General features: G+C 42.4%; 1 protein-coding gene across 4 annotated transcripts in view; it reads right to left on the minus strand.

Moving 5' to 3' along the window:
• The window catches only part of DROSHA (drosha ribonuclease III), a 116,309-nt gene extending 97,440 nt beyond the window's left edge, over nucleotides 1–18,869 (minus strand). For 2 of the 4 annotated variants that reach the window (XM_032222611.1, XM_032222609.1), the window contains exons 1-6: nucleotides 18,809–18,869; nucleotides 13,875–14,741; nucleotides 12,019–12,111; nucleotides 10,710–10,935; nucleotides 4,719–4,860; nucleotides 1,128–1,279 (exon numbers count right to left, since the gene is read on the minus strand). In XM_032222611.1, the coding sequence (XP_032078502.1) occupies nucleotides 1,128–1,279; nucleotides 4,719–4,860; nucleotides 10,710–10,935; nucleotides 12,019–12,111; nucleotides 13,875–14,734 (1,473 nt within the window). In that variant the 5' untranslated portion in view covers nucleotides 14,735–14,741; nucleotides 18,809–18,869. Of the gene's footprint in view, nucleotides 1–1,127; nucleotides 1,280–4,718; nucleotides 4,861–10,453; nucleotides 10,520–10,709; nucleotides 10,936–12,018; nucleotides 12,112–13,874; nucleotides 14,742–18,808 lie in introns of those variants that run through there. The other 2 variants (XM_032222610.1, XM_032222612.1) reach the window with 2 other exon arrangements.
• Nucleotides 18,870–18,988: the final 119 nt, after the last annotated feature.

The raw sequence follows: 18,988 nt of genomic DNA on the forward strand, positions 1-18,988 counted from the left end.
CTAGATAGTCCTCCAGTTACGACCATGATTCAGCGACTGTTCAAAATTACAACAGCGCTGAACGAGGGTACTTACGGCTGGACTAAAAGTTGTGGCAGTTACAGGATCTCCATGATCACAATTCGGGAACTCAAAGGCCCAGTTCACAAGTACATCACAGCAAACAACAGCCACGTGATTCCCACGAGCAAAGACAACAGGGAAGACGGCAAGGGAAGCTGCAAATTTTCTCTGAAGAAGCCCCACTAAAGAGTCCCGATTCCTAGGAAGATGATTGGAAGTCTATTTGCTTTACGGAAAGGCAGATTGTTTGCTTATTATTCACTGAAAGAAAAAAGGCAGGAAATTATTTAAATAAACGAACAAGCAAATCATCTTCCTTTCAATGAAGGAGCCAAGGCTGATTTTGTACCCGAGTGGTCAATTTATCAGGCCAGCAGAACCAGAAATTCTTAATACTGCCTCATCTTGATAAGTGAGACAATTCTCCTCTATGCCCACAGTTAAGTACAGGTAGTCCTCAACTTACGACCACAAGAGAGCCCAACATTTCTAACACTAAGTGAGAACATTTGTTAAGTATGTTTTGCTCCATTTTACGACTTGTGAATCACCGCAGATGTCAGTAGCAATGTTGTTAAGTGAATCTAGCTTCCCTGTTGCTTTTGCTTGTCAGAAGGTCGCAAAAGAGAACTGCGTGACCTCAGGACACTGTAACGGTCATAAATATGAGTCAGCTGCCGGGTGTCTGAAATTTGATCACGTCATCATGGGGGTGCTGAAATAGTTGTTAAGTGTGAAAAATGGTCGTAGGCTTTTTTTCCCCCCAGTGCCATTATAAATTCAAACGGTCGCTAAATGAACTACCATAAGTCGAGTACAGAGCCAGCTAAGCAATAAATAAATAAATAAATAGATAGATAAATAGATAGATAGATAGATAGGTAGATAGATAGATAGATAGATAGATAGATAGATAGATAGATAGATAGATAGATAAATAAATAAATAAATAAATAAATAAATAAAAGCTTGGAGGGGCTGAAACCAACGTAGCAAAATAAATCTCGCTCATAACGGCCTGGGGAACAGCCTTCTGCTCCTTCTTTCCTCGAGTGGAGCCGTACCTGTCCGGGATCGTTGTACCACAGCTCTTCGTGCAGGCGATCCGGATGGGCCTTCTTCCGCTTAATTTCAGCAATGACATCGAAAACCTCCGAGTCGGAACTGCTGGAACAGCTGTCCTCTTCCGAGTCACATTCGGAATCACTGGAGCTCCCTGAAGTCATCGAGAGAGACAAAACAAAAGAGGAGATGAAGGAAACTGCCTCCCTCTGTGTGTCCTTGGAAGTCTTACGTGAGCCAGAGGTCGACCAATGGCCTTTCGTTCCAGAGGTGGAGAGACACTGAATAGGCAATCAATAGCAATAGCAATAGGAGTTAGACTTATATACCGCTTCATAGGGCTTTCAGCCCTCTCTAAGCGGTTTACAGAGTCAGCATATCGCCCCCAACAACAATCCGGGTCCTCATTTTACCCACCTCGGAAGGATGGAAGGCTGAGTCAACCCTGAGCCGGTGAGATTTGAACAGCCGAACTGCAGAACTGCAGTCAGCTGAAATGGCCTGCAGTGCTGCATTTAACCACTGCGCCACCTCGGCTCTGAGCATAGCAGTAGCAGTTAGACTTATATACCGCTTCATGGGGCTTTCAGCCCTCTCTAAGCGGTTTACAGAGTCAGCATATCGCCCCCAACAACAATCCGGGTCCTCATTTTACCCACCTCGGAAGGATGGAAGGCTGAGTCAACCTTGAGCCGGTGAGATTTGAACAGCCGAACTGCAGAACTGCAGTCAGCTGAAGTAGCCTGCAGTAGTGCACTCTAACCACTGCGCCATCAATAAGGGCTTTCTTCAAATCAACACAACTCACCCACTACCTTTTTATTTGTTTACTAACTTTGACTGCCCCTGACTCGGATGGAGCTGGGAAACTGTCATTAAAAGAAAAAAAAAATGAAATGCACAATAAGACAGGAATAACCAAGGTGTCTCATATGATCACTCAAAGGTTGATCCAGTAAGAAGGTCCCATCCTTCCTAGATCAAGGCAACCACAAGGGTTGTTGGGACAATCACCACAGTTCTCAGGAAGGATTTCATTGTGTGACAGAGAACGCACACATTGTTAAGGGTGGCAACCCTACCATCTTTTACCAATTGGGCAGAAACCATGGGAGATAACTGGAACCTCAGGATAATGCCACGTAGGGCCATGTAGTCTCTCTAGAACCTTGAATTGCACCCAGAAGCCTACCAGCAACCAGTGAATCTCATAAATGAGTCGTGGTGGCGCAGTGGTTAGAATGCAGTACTGCAGGCCATTTCTGCTGACTCCTGGCTGACTGCAATTCGGCAGTTCAAATCCCACCAGGCTCAGGGTTGACTCAGCCTTCCATCCTTCCAAGGTGGGTAAAATGAGGACCCAGGTTGTTGTTGGGGGCAATATGCTGACTCTTTAAACCACTTAAAGAGGGCTGCACTTTGAAGCGGTGTATACTTACTGCTATAAAGCAGAGGTGTTACATGTCCGCACCATTACATTCTGAATCAGTTGAAACTTCCATGGCCTTCACGGGAACGCCACGTAGAGCATGCTGCAATAGTTGAGCCATGTTGCGATGAGGACATGAGTCTTACAGGATTCTGATCTCGCTCAACCAACACAGAAGATAGAATTATGCAAAGGCCTTTCTCGTCATCGTTACCACCTATTCTTCCAACAGGAGCTATGAATCTAAGACAGTGTTTCTCAACCTTGGGGAGTTGAGGTCCACAGGACTTCAACTCCCCAAGGTTGAGAAACACTGATCTAAGAATTACGCACCATTCTTGAATTGGGAAGTGCAGCTAAAATTCCAAGAAATTCTGGTTATGGAGGCTCAAATAACCACAGCCACTCAGTTGGATAGGATTAAGTTGAAGTTTTTTTTCCCCTCTAGACTCCAGATCCTGAGATAGGACTTTGACTGCACATCTTGGCCAGATCAGATAAAAAGAATATAATTGAGTATCATCAGCATATTGATGATACTAAACCCCAAACTGGCAGATGATCTCACCCAACAGTTTCACGCAGACGTTGAACAGGCTTCCATTAAATGAAACAGACACCGCTCCAAAGTTCTAGCCGCAGCGTATCAAAAATAAATCAGAATTAAACTATACTTTCTTCATTTTTGGTAGCCTCACTTAAAATAGACAGATCATCATAAGATTCATTCACATTTGCTCCTGGTTCAGTATCACTTATTCCTTGCATCCAGGATTTCATAAAACTTCCTTTGACGTGTAGTGAATGGGATGAATGGAATGGATGAAAGGAAATGAAAAAGTTATAGTTGGAATGATAAACCAGAACGTTGATGTGGGATTAAAATTGGTTTTAATGACTCTGTTAAAAACAGTATGAATCATACAGTCACCTTTTTTATCAATTTAACTAAGGAAAAAAAATTCAGAAAGAACTGCAATTAGAAGAGATAATTATCCATCTAAAAGACTATTTTATAAATTCTACTAACTGGATTAGTAAGTGAGAAGTTGAATCTAATTGTTGGAGTTTTATATTTAACTTTTCTGAAAAGCTAAAAGATTCACTATAAAAATGTTATCAAAATGTAAATGAAAAGAATTATTCTCTGATATAAATCTGTAGTAAAGGATGTTTTTACTACTGCAACTAATAAGACTTTGGAGTCGGTTGCTCATGTCTGCAACTCCAATGTTAAAAATGGGAATAGAAATCTGTGGCCCCCACACTTAAACACGAGGAGACATAAAAAGAAAGAAAAAAACTTAATTTCCAAGTTGCAAAGTCTGTTCATTATTGGCTCTGATTCTGCCTTTCATTGGCACTTGGGCCTCCAAAAATGACTTCCAGAAAGAAAGTAAATCTTAATAGATTAAAAAGTCAAAGATCTTCAAAATATGACACCTCCTTGCGTTCAAAAAATCTGCCACAACCTCCTGATCACAATGCCACAGGGCAGGGGTAGGCAACCTTATACACTCAAAGAGCCACAAAGGTCCTAACCAGAAGCCCCCCATTCAATTCTGGAGCCAACTGGTTCCCCCACCATAGATTCTCCTCCTACTGCCGCATCCTTTTCCTCCTACCTGTCCTAACCGAAAGCCCCATCAATTATGGAGCTGGCCAGAAAACCCGCTCCTTGCCATAGGTTCTCATTCTGGCGTGCCGTGTTTCTCCCCCACACCGGAAGCTCCTCTCAAAATTGTGGCGCTTACCGGAGACAGGGAGCCACAGCAGAGAGATGAAAGAGCCACATGCGGCTCCTAGCATAGGGTCTCTCGTGGGAAAGAATTAAAATGAATGAATAAAGATGATGGTGTTGCCTATGGAGGTTCTCAATCATCCAAGGTCACGATTGTCCCAAAGGTGCTTTTTCAAGAGGACTTTTCTTTGAAGACATTTCGCTTCTCATCTAAGAAGCAAAACATCTTCAGAGATGATGATGATGATGGCATGATAGCCTTTCTTATCTTATCCCAGCTTCCCACAACAGAGGAAAAGGTAGAACTGAACTGAACTGAATGCAGGGTTCAAGGCCTTCAAGAAAGCTGAATTTGGTTACCCCTTCAAGAAAGTGAAAAGTATCTTCTTGCAACATATAGGTCTTGCCCATGAAGACACTCACCTACGTCTTCATCCAGTTTGGTTTTCGGTGGCTCCCACGGAGGCCTGGCAGCTTTGGCCTTAGCCTGACGTTTTCCTAGCTCTTCTTCAAATTTTTCATACAAATCTCTGAGCCGGCTCGTTCCCACCACCGTAGAATCCCCCTTGCAAATGAAACCATGGGAAAACAGAAAAGTTACAGCTCTTTTGAGAGGATACGCATCTGCCGAAAGCAATCTAGCTATTTAAACAACAATCTCTCCTCATGCAAATAATTTTTTATCCGTGTTGCCATGTAAACACAGATATTCCACCCCAGAGCAATACTTAACATCCACCCCAGCATTGATCACTAACACAGAGTGATAAAAATGTGGAAAAATGTTCTACTCCATACAGATGGACATGAGAGGGCCATCTGCCCTCTGTGGTTCTGTGCCTCCCAGATAAACATGCACAGCAGCAAAATATATTTCCAAATTGTAAACAGCAAGCAATTCGAGTGTAAATTGTTCTTTTGTGACATAATCATAAAATCCTATTTATAGTAAGGCAATAACTGATGGGTAGGACTGCAGGATTTCCTGATCCAAAAATGCCTTTCATGACTGCATACTGTGTTTTCTCCAAAAATAAGACAGGGTCTTATTTTCTTTTGACCCCCGAAATAAGACGCTTGGCCTTATTTTCGGGGAGGTCTTATTATTTTTGAGGTGCAGGAGATGGTGAGAGTGGTCACCTCATAGCTGCTGCTGTGTTGCAATATTTTGGGGGAGGGCTTATTTTTGGGGAGGGCTTATTTTAGTGCATGAACTCAAAAGGCCAATTGGGCTTATTTTCAGGGGAACAGGGTGCAATAATCCTGGAAGCCCCCACTTACCAACTGCTTCTTTCCGAAAGCATTCAAAATTATAATGGTGCTATTCCTCAGTTACATGGTCCCCAGTCATGTGTTCACCATTACGCACAATACTAATTGCCCTGATTTCTTTTCCCCCCGCCCTCTCCTTTGCAGAGAAATTGGAGAAAAAGGGATTACACGAGAGTAACAAGGCACACAATGGGGAACACACCAGCTTTTAGCTGAGCATGCTTAAGGCTCCCATTGCCACCACATTACTTTTGACCTGTGTTGCACGTTGTATGCTTGCTTACGCTCTTGTGTTTCCCTCCTCTCTGCAAGGGGGAGAAGAAATTAGAAGCCAGGGAAGTATGAGTTCTAGTCCCACCGTAGGTATGAAAGCTGGCTGGGTGACTTATACCAGTCATTCTCTCTCAGCCCAATTCACCTCACAGAATTGTTACTGTGGGGAAAATAGGAGGAAGAGGCAGTATTGTAAATGTTCGCCACCACAGCCGAGGTGGCGCAGTGGTTGGGGTGCAGTACTGCAGGCCACTTCAGCTGACTGCAGTTCTGCAGTTCAGCTGTTCAAATCTCACCGGCTCAAGGTTGACTCAGCCTTCCATCCTTCCGAGGTGGGTGAAATGAGGACCCGGATTGTTGTTGGGGGCAATATGCTGACTCTGTAAACCGCTTAGAGAGGGCTGAAAGCCCTATGAAGCGGTACATAAGTCTAACTGCTAACTAACTGCTAACTAACATTTTTATTCATAAAACCAATGGAAGCAGGATAAAAATTATGAAATAATTAAAAAGTGAAATAAAGTAAGCCTCCTGTGCCTGACCCCTTTGCATCCTTGCTCACAGAGCAGAAAGAATGAGAGGAGGAGATTATAAGACAGTAAGTAGGAACACAATGGGGAAGACACTGGGCTGGGTATTTTTATTTTATGCATATCCCTAGTTTATATATCCCCAAACCTAAAAAAAACAAACAACCATGCATTGTTTAAAGTGATATCCCAAATTTCTCCTAAAAGTGATGTTGAAAGCAGTTCACAAAAATGGTACACAGATCAAGTGCAAAATTATAATTAAAAGGTTAACATTAAATCAATTTTACAAAAAGAATCAATGTGGAGATTTTAAACTCTGATGAGGCTTTTAATTGTAACCTCAAGCTTTAAAAACTACATTTTGATAAAGAATATTGATCTTTTACAGAGATAAATTAAAGTCTGCTTTCAGAGTTGCTTATCAGCATACTATTGAATACCAGAGTCATTATATATTACTGAAGATGAAACAGTTTTATTTAAGCCTTTTCTCCAACCACCTCCTTGCTATGGAAAAAAAAAGATCCTTTCTAATAACTGACATTGGAATCCAATATATGATACAGCTGCGTATTATTATTTTTTTATTATTCTAGACGCTTCTGGGCTCAAAACTACAATTTTATAGCCATGCACCTGCCCTATCTTATTTACTTGGTATGCATAGAAATACCAGAGATCCTTAATGACTTCCACTAGATAATATAAACTCTAATTTAAGATACGTAACATTCCCAATCACAAGTAGTCCTCATTTAGCAACTGCCTCACTAGGGAACTATTTTCTCCAATCAATGCATTTATGCCAAAGGTTCTGCACCTGAGAACAACACATGGCAGAGTAACACTGGCATTGTTGCATGGGAGAACTTTAGCTAAATAACATGGCAACAGTCAGCAATTTTCACAAGTCAGTCTCTGTCTCTGTCTCTCCCTCCCTCCCTCTCTCCCTCTCTCTTCAAATAACAATCATGTCACTTAGTGACTATTATGGTGGAATCAATTGTGGTTGTTAAATGAGGACTACCAGTAAGAGAGTCTGGATTATGCATGTACATACCATAAATAACTGGTACCATTAGGTTGCAAAGAATATTGTTTGTGTGTGTGTATGCATATATATATGTTGTATTTGTGCTGTAACAAAGGCAACAGTAAAAATATTGGGTTTCTGTCTGGATGGTCTCTTATGACGAGCCGATGGACAGAGAATGGAAGCAGTGAACTTCCTCCCATATTTGGTCATACCAGGGGTTGTGACTTTAAATATATATATATTTAAATATATATTTATATATATATATATATAAATATAAAGTTTTTATTTTTAGACATAGACAAACAAGACATAAAACAAAACATAAAACCATCTTCTATTACGTACAGTGTGTCAATTGGTTACAAAGTTTTTGTGCATTCTTTCCATAGTCATCACTTGCAATTTATATGAATCACATAATATCAAATCGAATATGTTTGTATACATTATTATCATTATACCTCATTTGTTTGACTATCACTATTATTCCTTCATTTTAAACGAGATATACTAAATATTGGGTTCATTTATATTATGATATTATATTCATTACATTTATCTTCAATCTATTCAATAATAATATATCTTTATGTTACATTCAGTATCATTCTATTATTCTTGTATTAACAACATTCTCTAGTATCTTTCATTTCCATTTTTTAAAATCTAACCATTGATAAAATAAATCCCACATCTTATAAAATTGTTTATCTTCTTGTCTCTAATTTCAAAGGTCAATTAACTCATTTCAGCACATTCCATTATTTTATGAATAACTTCCTCCTGCATTGGTATTTTCTCATTTTTTTCCCAACCAGATGTGGAATTTAGTCCAATATTCCTCATCGTAGTCTTCACTTACAATTTATATAGAATCTCATTTCATCAATCTAATATATATATGTATAAAATTGTTATCATTATTAAACATTTAAACTATTATTACTTCCTTTTATGTGAAATATTCTAAATTTAGAATAAAATTATATTATGGTGTTTCATTACATCATCCTAAAACCATTCAATAATGTTACTTCTTTATATTGTAGTCTACATGAAATTGTTTATCTTTGGTTACAAAACTTTTGTGCGTCCTCCCCAGAGTCCTCACTTACAATTTATATAAAATTTCATATTATCAATGTAATATATATTACATTATCATCATTGTTAATCATTGATTTGACTATAACTATTATTACTTCATTTATGCGTATTATTCTAAGTTTAACTAAGTTTAACTTAATTTTTATTATAGCATTTCATTACATCATCCTGTATCCTTCCAATAGTAGTGCAATCTTATATCTCCTGCCATTTGTAGTATTTGTGTTCTAATTGCTTTCTTGGTAACATTCTAATCTGTCAATCTCCCATTCCAATATTCCACTCTTGTCTTTTCCATCCACACTCAATCTGCTGTCAATATCACCATTTTTCTTATCTTTTTGTTCATCTTTTGTTCAATTTTTTGAAATCTGTCCTCATATTTCATCATCATTTGATAAGTATTCTCAATTTTTTCATCTATTTTTTCTGCTCTTTGTTCAATATTCTCCATTCTCTTTTCAATGCTTTCTGTTCTTGTATTTTTTGAATTGCTTGCATAATCATCTGTAATGTCATTTCCTTTTCTTTTTTGTGCTGCAACATTCCTCCAGATAGTAAACACTGCCACTATATAGAATAAAGCTTTTTTATTAAGTTCCAAACAAATTCACTGCAATCTTCTCTCTTTCAAGTCAAGGCTTTCTTTTCACTCCAGTCCAGTTACTGATAGTACCCCAGAGGAGAACCTGTATAAACAATCCGTGATCCTCCCGCTATCATTTTCAATAAACAAACTCAAAGACCTTGAAATGTAGATCAAATATTCAAAGAAAGAAAAGAAAAACTATGTTTCCAAGCCTCCAAGTGGCAGTGTTACTTCTTTTCTTCTACTTTTACTCCCCTCTTTATATTCCAGGCTTAAGGAGAAAAAGAAAAGTTCTTAGAGAGAAAATGCAATAGAGCATTGAAAAAGAAAAAAGAAAAAAAAGTTTTAATCGATAGGTATTAAAAAAGGAAAAATAGCAGAAGAAGAAAAAAAAACAGTCCGGTTTAAAAAGTAAGAAGTGTTTGTAAAAATTCTATCAATAAAAGGATTAAAATGAAAAAAAATAACACACTAAGTTTGACTCAGGCTTAATCTCGCCGCTTAACCTCTTCTGTCTTCAATTTTAACTTCACTTTTGATCTTTTTAGGTGTTTTCTTCTCTAATAAAATTTATCTCACCAATTCGACACAATTTCTCTCCCGCTTTGCTTCCGTTCTGGAGCTGTCCCAACTTTCAGCAGCTTCAATGGCTGCTTCTCTGTGGCTGGAAAAAAGGGCTTCTCTTGGATCTACCAGGGACTTTGCGGTGTCCCTGGAATCGGCAGGATGTGCCCTTCTCTATCACCATCTCTATGGGACGGTTTAGGTCCAAAAGGACCATCCAGCGGCACAGATATCAACGGTGATCCTGGAGCTCCAAGATCGCACATCGTATCTTCGCAACGTCAGCCCTGCCCTCGCAAAGAATATTTTTAAAACATTAATATTAAGGGAACATACACATTACAGAATGGAAAGTTATAATTTTTTTAAAGATTTTAAAGGGAAGGTTTTAAATTAGCTAATCTCATGTTGGTTTAAACCAGAACAAATGGGGATATGATACTCAGAATAATCCAGCTTTTCTTGGGCAGTTCAATATATTTGAACTTCCAAATCCTTTATTAAGGGCACTGAAGAATATTTCTGCTTTTTCTGGCAGTATATCATTTGCTTGTCTTATATTCCAATCCATACTCTTTTCTTGGTGAGAGTTCTAAGATCACGGCAGACTGAATGGTCATTCCATGAACAAACCATATTATATTTTATTCGGCAATTCAGAGGAGGAAAGAAATATCTATATTGATTGGATCCTAAAATTAACTAAAATTAGTTATGTGAAGTAAACTTTATATATTTATAAACCTAGTAATTGGTTGCCAGAATTCCTTGGAATACATACCACTTGATCCATGGGATCATTCGAATAGTAGCTTTCTGAATGGGTACATATATTTATAAACTTCATATATTAACTTCATATATTTATAAACCTAGTAATTGGTTGCCAAAATTCCTTGGAATACATACCACTTGATCCATGGGATCATTCGAATAGTAGCTTTCTGAATGGGTACATATATTTATAAACTTCATATATTAACTTCATATATTTATAAACCTAGTAATTGGTTGCCAAAATTCCTTGGAATACATACCACTTGATCCATGGGATCATTCGAATAGTAGCTTTCTGAATGGGTACAACGAACCCACACTGGCTTCAACAGATCCTCATCTTCTTCCTCGTTCTTTTCACCTGTCGCCTCTTCTGGCTCTTTGTCCTTGATGGAGGTGTAGCTTTTCTCTCGATTGGCATTTTCTGACCACCGGTCCCTGTCTTCTTCCCAACGGGGTCTCTTTCGGTCCTGGCTGGGAGATCGACTGTGCAAGAAGGGAAGGAAGTTTTTAAAAAGTTCACATTTAATAGCAAAACTAACTCCAGTTCACATGTAAATGCATTAGTGCCTCATAAAAAAGATAGCCATAAGAGCCAAGGTGGCGCAGTGGTTAAATGCAGCACTGCAGGCTACTTCAGCTGACTGCAGTTCGGCAGTTCAAATCTCACCAGCTCAAGGTTGACTCAGCCTTCCATCCTTCCGAGGTGGGTAAAATGAGGACCCAGATTGTTGTTGGGGGCAATATGCTGACTCTGTAAACCACTTAGAGAGGGCTCAAAGCCCTATGAAGCGGTATATAAGTCTAACTGCTATTGCTATTGCTAACAACAATGGCAAAAAGATTGTGAAGCCAGGTGCAACGGGAATTCTGGCCCCAATTATAAGCCAAGGCCTACTACATACACAGTACCTACAATCTGTTCTTAAAGTTTTGACTTCCATCCCCACACAGTCACATGATCGCATTTCAAGTGCTTGACAACCAGCTCGCATTTACAATTAGTTCCAGTGCTCTATGATCCTGTGACCCTACGATTTGTGGTGTTTTTTTGCCAGTTTCCAAATTCTGGCCAAAAAAAAAAGAAAGCCCATTCAGAAAAAACAGATTTGCTTAACAGCCATCTGGTTCATTTAACAATCATGTAACTTGCTTAACAACCACAATGGGTGAATTTATGACCATCATAAAAAAAAAATAAGAAAATAGCAATAGCAATAGCAGTTAGACTTATATACCGCTTCATAGGGCTTTCAGCCCTCTCTAAGCGGTTTACAGAGTCAGCATATTGCCCCCAACAACAATCCGGGTCCTCATTTTACCCACCTCGGAAGGATGGAAGGCTGAGTCAACCCTGAGCCAGTGAGATTCGAACTGCCGAACTGCAGATAACAGTCAGCTGAAGTGGCTGCAGTACTGCACTCTAACCACTGCGCCACCTCGGCTCATATCAAATTAGATCATGCAGTGAGTCACTTAACCATGACAGCTTACGACCAAAATCCCAAGCTCAGTTGTGGTTGTTAAATGAGAACTGGCTACAGCTCTTAAAAGAGTCAAACTTCTTACCTTCCTGTTCTTTTCTGGTCTTTCCGATAGGACTTTTCCGTAGATGGCGACCGTCGACTCTCTCGGTGCCTGTGCCTGTCCCTTTGATGCTCCCTTTAAGGATGTTAAAAATAAATACAATTCTCAGTGCGTAGAAACATTCAGGTCCCAAAATACATGGCAAGAACCAGAAGTGGGCTACCCTTGAAAAGTGTTCGGAGACTGCAGCTAGTCCAGAATGCGGCCGCGCGAGCGATATTGGGTGTACCTAGGTACACCCACGTTACACCTGTCCTCCACGAGCTGCACTGGCTTCCAATTGGTCTCCGGACGCAATTCAAGGTGTTGGTTATCACCTTTAAAGCCCTACATGGCTTAGGCCAGCATACCTGCGAGACCGCCTACTGCCACACTCCTCCCAATGGCCGGTAAGATCCCACAGATTGGGCCTCCCTTCAGATGCCGTCAGCCAGACAATGTCGGCTGGCAGCTCCCCGGAGGAGAGCCTTCTCTGTGGCTGCTCCGACCCTTTGGAACGAACTACCCCCAGAAATCCGGACCTTACCCACTCTCATGGCCTTCAGAAAAGCTGTTAAAACCTGGCTGTTCCGGCAGGCCTGGGGCTGTTGACCTCACTGTTGAGGTCCAGCCCCCATCGTAACGAATGTATGCGTGTTGATTTTAACTTGTTTTTTATTTTTATTTTTAATTTTCTTTTTATTATTCCTTCCCTTGTTGTAAGCCGCCCGGAGTCCTCCGGGATTGGGCGGCCTATAAATCGTACCAATAAATAAATAATAAAACAATAAGTGAATAGCTTGCCAAGCTAAAAGCTCCACAGTGCAAGGCAAACCATCGCTTCTTCCCATGTTGCTTACGGTGTAACATCTATTAGAAACCTTAAGCTTTTCTTCCTTAACGTTACCTAGTTTTTACTCAGACGTTTCCAACCAGGATTTGAACAAAAAAACCAGACTATAGTGAGCGCAGTGCAATGGTGGGTTTCAAATTTTTTGAGAACCTCTTCTGTAGGTGTGGCCTGCTTTGTGGGAGTGGCTTGCTGACCATGTGACCGAGTGGGAGTGGCTTGCCAGCCATGTGACCGAGTGGGAGTGGCTTGCCAGCCATGTGACTGAGTGGGGAGTGGCTTGGCAGTCATGTGACTGGGTGGGCATGGCCAACTTGTAAAATGTGGTGAAACTCACTTAACAACGCTCTTGCTTAGCAACCAAAATGTTGGCTCAGAAACTCTGGCATTTGAAGCACGCAAGTCTTAAAGCTGTCAAGTTACAAGACCCTTGGACCCCTAACCCACCAACAAATGCAAACTTATATGTACCCAGATATCCGTGGGGTTCAAAAAAGGCACCAATTAGAAAGTCATTATTCTGTAAACTACAAAGTCTGAACCGCAGGTAGTCCTCGTCTTACAACCACAGTTGAGCTCTAAATTTATGTTGCTAAGCATGACATTTGTTAAGTGAATTTTGCCCCATTTTACAACCTTCCTTCCTTGTCACGGTTGCTAAGTGAATCACTGCAGTTCTTAAGCTAGTAAATTGGTTGTTAAGTGAATCTGGCTTCCCCACCGACTCTGCTTGGCAGGTGATCACATGACCCTCAGAACACTGCAACCGTCATAAATATGAGTCACTTGCCAAGAGTCTGAATTTTGATCACATGTCCATGGGGGGGTCCTGCAAGAGTCGTAAGTGTGAAAAATGGTCATAAGTCTGTATCGTAACTTTGAACAGTCCCTAAATGAATTGTTGTAAGTCGAAGGCTACCTGTGGTTTCACACAACTAGTAGAACTACCACGTGAGTCCTAATAAAAAGCAAGGCAGATTAGCTGAGAAGAACAGCTAATCCAGATTACCTGTACCATTCGTAACTCCGATGGCGGGGCGGGGTTCTTCCTCTGACATAATCCGATTTATGACGACTACTTTCTGCACGCCGGCGATCTGGGCTCCTCCCACGGTCCCGCCGGTCCCCATGATTAGTGGAACGATGCCGATCCCCGTGTCCGTGGCAGTGATCCCGGTGGCGATGCTCGTCGTAATATTTGCTCCGCTCTGGAGACCTCCGGTCGGTCTGAGATTTTTCTACCAGGTATTCACTTGGATGCCGGAAGTTACCGCTGGTGCTGCCACCACTACTAGCGCTACCACTGTTGCTCTGGTAAGAGTTTGCACTGTGTTGGTAGTTACTAAAGTTAGGAGGCGAGAAGGTCTGCTGGGAGAACCCTGGAGAATACGCGGGCTGGTAATTTACCTGTTGAGGCATCACCGGTGGAGGCAACGGATGCGGTATGGATGGAGGGGGCATCATGTACGGGAAGGTGTTTTGTCCAGCTGCATTGGCCAGAACGGGAGGGTTACTAGGATTCGGGACAGGGGGAGGAGCTGGGGGGAAACAAGGAGGGAGTGGGAAGGTCTGCCTCATTTGAGGGCCCGAAAAAGGAGGCCGGGGGGGACATTGGGTGATCGAACCTTGAGGCGAAGGGGGGATTGGTGGGGGATACGGGACAAAATCTGGCCTAGGAGGGGCGTAGTTTGGAGTTGGGGGGTTCACATAGATGGAGGTGGTTGCAGGTTGCTGATCATACTGATACTGCATCGAAGTCTGCTGAGGATGTAGCTGCCTCAAGTTTTGGGGGCGAAAGGTTTGTGACGAAGACCGGACAGTAGCTCCTCCTCGGCCTCGGGGGCACCCACGCCCGGAATGGAAAGACATTACCCAGCTAGGAGAAGAAGAGGAGGCAGGAGAAAACGGTTTGGTCACATTTCTTTGCCTTAGGATAAGGGAAGAGCTAGGCACGTTAGCAGCAGGTGGTGAAAAGAGTTGCACATTGAAAATATTGCACATTGCAATATTTTAACAGCAGTCATTGAGTCCCCTACACATTCGTTTACTTAGTGTGAAGGTTACCACTCGATGTTTTGGAGAAAAATTAAACTAAAAAAATCTCTGCCTCTGAGAACTTAAACATATTCAGATAATATCGTCTAAATTATTGTTGAGCTGTGACGGCACAGTGATTAGAATGCAGTCTTGCAGGCTAATTCTGCCGACTGCCAGTAGTTCGAATCTGGCCTTAAACTAAGGCTGACTCAGCTTTCCATCTTTCCGAGATCAGTAAAATGAGGACCCAGGTTGTTGGAGGCAATACTCCAACATAGAGCCGAGGTGGCGCAGTGGTTAGAGTGCAGTACTGCAGGCCACTTCAGCTGACTGCAGTTCTGCAGTTCGGCGGTTCAAATCTCACCGGCTCAAGGTTGACTCAGCCTTCCATCCTTCCGAGGTGGGTGAAATGAGGACCCGGATTGTTGTTGGGGGCAATATGCTGACTCTGTAAACCGCTTAGAGAGGGCTGAAAGCCCTATGAAGCGGTATATAAGTCTAACTGCTATTGCTATTGCTATACTCAGGACCCTCTAAACCCTTAGAAAATGCCGTAAAGCACTATGAAGCAGTATATAGTCTAAGGGCTCGTGCTATTGATGTATCAATTATTACTAATCACGTAAGTTTATTTTGAAATCGGTAGATGATTATTCCTAACCTAAACACCATTTATTCAGACTTGTATCCACTGCATGTTTGAAAACGCGTATCTGCTACTCAACTATGATCTTTGGTCCTTTATCCTTAGTCTACAAATCCACATATAATCTTTCACACGGCGCGGCTAGCATTGGCAATAATACCCTCCTGCAGGTTCTTAAGCAAAGACTCAACCACCATCAAACGTAAATATTAATTCATAAGGGGACCCTCTTAGATTTTGCAACCCTTAAAAAATATTAACTAGGAGACGGATCCTGCTTATCTCTTTGGAATTTGTTTCTGAGCCAGCATGCTGAAGTCTGCGCACAGAATTGTATTACCCTTATTCGTTTTAATTCAGGAAATCTCTTGTTCACCTATTGTTTAGTTCATGCATATCTTTTTAATACTTTTCGGTAACTCCAGGAGACAATTCTTGGCTTTAGAGCCGAGGTGGCTCAGTGGTTAAATGCAGCACTGCAGGCTACTTCAGCTGACTGCTATCTGCAGTTCTGCGGTTCAAATCTCACCGGCTCAGGGTTGACTCAGCCTTCCATCCTTCCGAGGTGGGTGAAATGAGGACCCGGATTGTTGTTGGGGGTGATACGCTGACTCTGTAAACCGCTTAGAGAGGTCTATAAAAACACTATGGAGTGGTATATAAATCTAAGTGCTATTGCTCTTCCTTCCTTCCTTCCTTCCTTCCTTCCTTCCTTCCCTCCTCCCTCCCTCAGCCTTCCATCCTTCCGAGGTGGGTAAAATGAGGACCCGGATTGTTGTTGGGGGTGATATGCTGACTCTGTAAACCGCTTAGAGAGGTCTATAAAAACACTATGGAGTGGTATATAAATCTAAGTGCTATTGCTCTTCCTTCCTTCCTTCCTTCCTTCCCTCCTCCCTCCCTCAGCCTTCCAGCCTTCCGAGGTGGGTGAAATGAGGACCTGGATTGTTGTTGGGGGTGATATGCTGACTCTGTAAACTGCTTAGAGAGGTCTATAAAAACACTATGGAGTGGTATATAAATCTAAGTGCTATTGCTCTTCCTTCCTTCCTTCCTTCCTTCCTTCCTTCCCTCCCTCCTCCCTCCCTCAGCCTTCCATCCTTCCGAGGTGGGTGAAATGAGGACCTGGATTGTTGTTGGGGGTGATACGCTGACTCTGTAAACCGCTTAGAGAGGTCTATAAAAACACTATGGAGTGGTATATAAATCTAAGTGCTATTGCTCTTCCTTCCTTCCTTCCTTCCTTCCTTCCTTCCTTCCTTCCTTCCCTCCCTCCTCCCTCCCTCAGCCTTCCATCCTTCCGAGGTGGGTGAAATGAGGACCTGGATTGTTGTTGGGGGTGATATGCTGACTCTGTAAACCGCTTAGAGAGGTCTATAAAAACACTATGGAGTGGTATATAAATCTAAGTGCTATTGCTCTTCCTTCCTTCCTTCCTTCCTTCCCTCCTCCCTCCCTCCTCCCTCCCTCAGCCTTCCATCCTTCCGAGGTGGGTGAAATGAGGACCTGGATTGTTGTTGGGGGTGATATGCTGACTCTGTAAACCGCTTAGAGAGGTCTATAAAAACACTATGGAGTGGTATATAAATCTAAGTGCTATTGCTCTTCCTTCCTTCCTTCCTTCCTTCCCTCCCTCCTCCCTCCCTCAGCCTTCCATCCTTCCGAGGTGGGTGAAATGAGGACCCGGATTGTTGTTGGGGGTGATACGCTGACTCTGTAAACCGCTTAGAGAGGTCTATAAAAACACTATGGAGTGGTATATAAATCTAAGTGCTATTGCTCTTCCTTCCTTCCTTCCTTCCTTCCTTCCTTCCCTCCCTCCTCCCTCCCTCAGCCTTCCATCCTTCCGAGGTGGGTGAAATGAGGACCCGGATTGTTGTTGGGGGTGATACGCTGACTCTGTAAACCGCTTAGAGAGGTCTATAAAAACACTATGGAGTGGTATATAAATCTAAGTGCTATTGCTCTTCCTTCCTTCCTTCCTTCCTTCCCTCCCTCCTCCCTCCCTCAGCCTTCCATCCTTCCGAGGTGGGTGAAATGAGGACCCGGATTGTTGTTGGGGGTGATACGCTGACTCTGTAAACCGCTTAGAGAGGTCTATAAAAACACTATGGAGTGGTATATAAATCTAAGTGCTATTGCTCTTCCTTCCTTCCTTCCTTCCTTCCCTCCTCCCTCCCTCCTCCCTCCCTCAGCCTTCCATCCTTCCGAGGTGGGTGAAATGAGGACCTGGATTGTTGTTGGGGGTGATATGCTGACTCTGTAAACCGCTTAGAGAGGTCTATAAAAACACTATGGAGTGGTATATAAATCTAAGTGCTATTGCTCTTCCTTCCTTCCTTCCTTCCTTCCCTCCCTCCTCCCTCCCTCAGCCTTCCATCCTTCCGAGGTGGGTGAAATGAGGACCCGGATTGTTGTTGGGGGTGATACGCTGACTCTGTAAACCGCTTAGAGAGGTCTATAAAAACACTATGGAGTGGTATATAAATCTAAGTGCTATTGCTCTTCCTTCCTTCCTTCCTTCCTTCCTTCCTTCCCTCCCTCCTCCCTCCCTCAGCCTTCCATCCTTCCGAGGTGGGTGAAATGAGGACCTGGATTGTTGTTGGGGGTGATATGCTGACTCTGTAAACCGCTTAGAGAGGTCTATAAAAACACTATGGAGTGGTATATAAATCTAAGTGCTATTGCTCTTCCTTCCTTCCTTCCTTCCCTCCTCCCTCCCTCCTCCCTCCCTCAGCCTTCCATCCTTCCGAGGTGGGTGAAATGAGGACCCGGATTGTTGTTGGGGGCGATATGCTGACTCTGTAAAACCGCTTAGAGAGGGCTGAAAGCCCTATGAAGCGGTATATAAGTCTAACTGCTATTGCTATTGCTTTAACGTCCAAGGAGATTATACATTTGATTTTCTCTTGTCTTACAAGGGGTTTGCTCTTTAAAGACCTCCATCTTTTCAAAAGAAGAACCCAAGGCTTATTAGATTCCTTGTTAAGAGATTCCGGTTTTAAATCGGGGAGGGGAACAAGATAAGCAAGTTGAAAATTGAAAATCCCAAGTCTTAAATATCAGCGAAGGAGCTATTTATTCCCCGCACTGAATATTTCCAGCAGAGCTTTTCAATAAGCAAAGGACAAGATAGCCGCCTTCTCCAACGTTGACCCATCACACCAGAACAAAGACGACGGGAAATCACCCCCAGTCCCGCTTAGCGTCCTGGACTTATTACCTCCCTATCCAAGAGTCCCGCGCAAGTGTTGTTTTACCTGCAAACCCTCCTTCTGACATTCCCACCAGGCAGAACGTCGGAACCGGCAAAGACGGGGGGGGGGGAGAAAAATGCGCGTGCAAAACAAAAAAACCCTGACCCCGGAAGAAAACACTTGGAAGGAGGAGCGTGCATGAGATCCAAACGGAAGCTCAATGGGGGGGGGGAATGTTTATTT

Source organism: Thamnophis elegans, chromosome 8 (assembly GCF_009769535.1).
Source record: "Thamnophis elegans isolate rThaEle1 chromosome 8, rThaEle1.pri, whole genome shotgun sequence".
Lineage (NCBI taxonomy): Eukaryota > Metazoa > Chordata > Lepidosauria > Squamata > Colubridae > Thamnophis > Thamnophis elegans.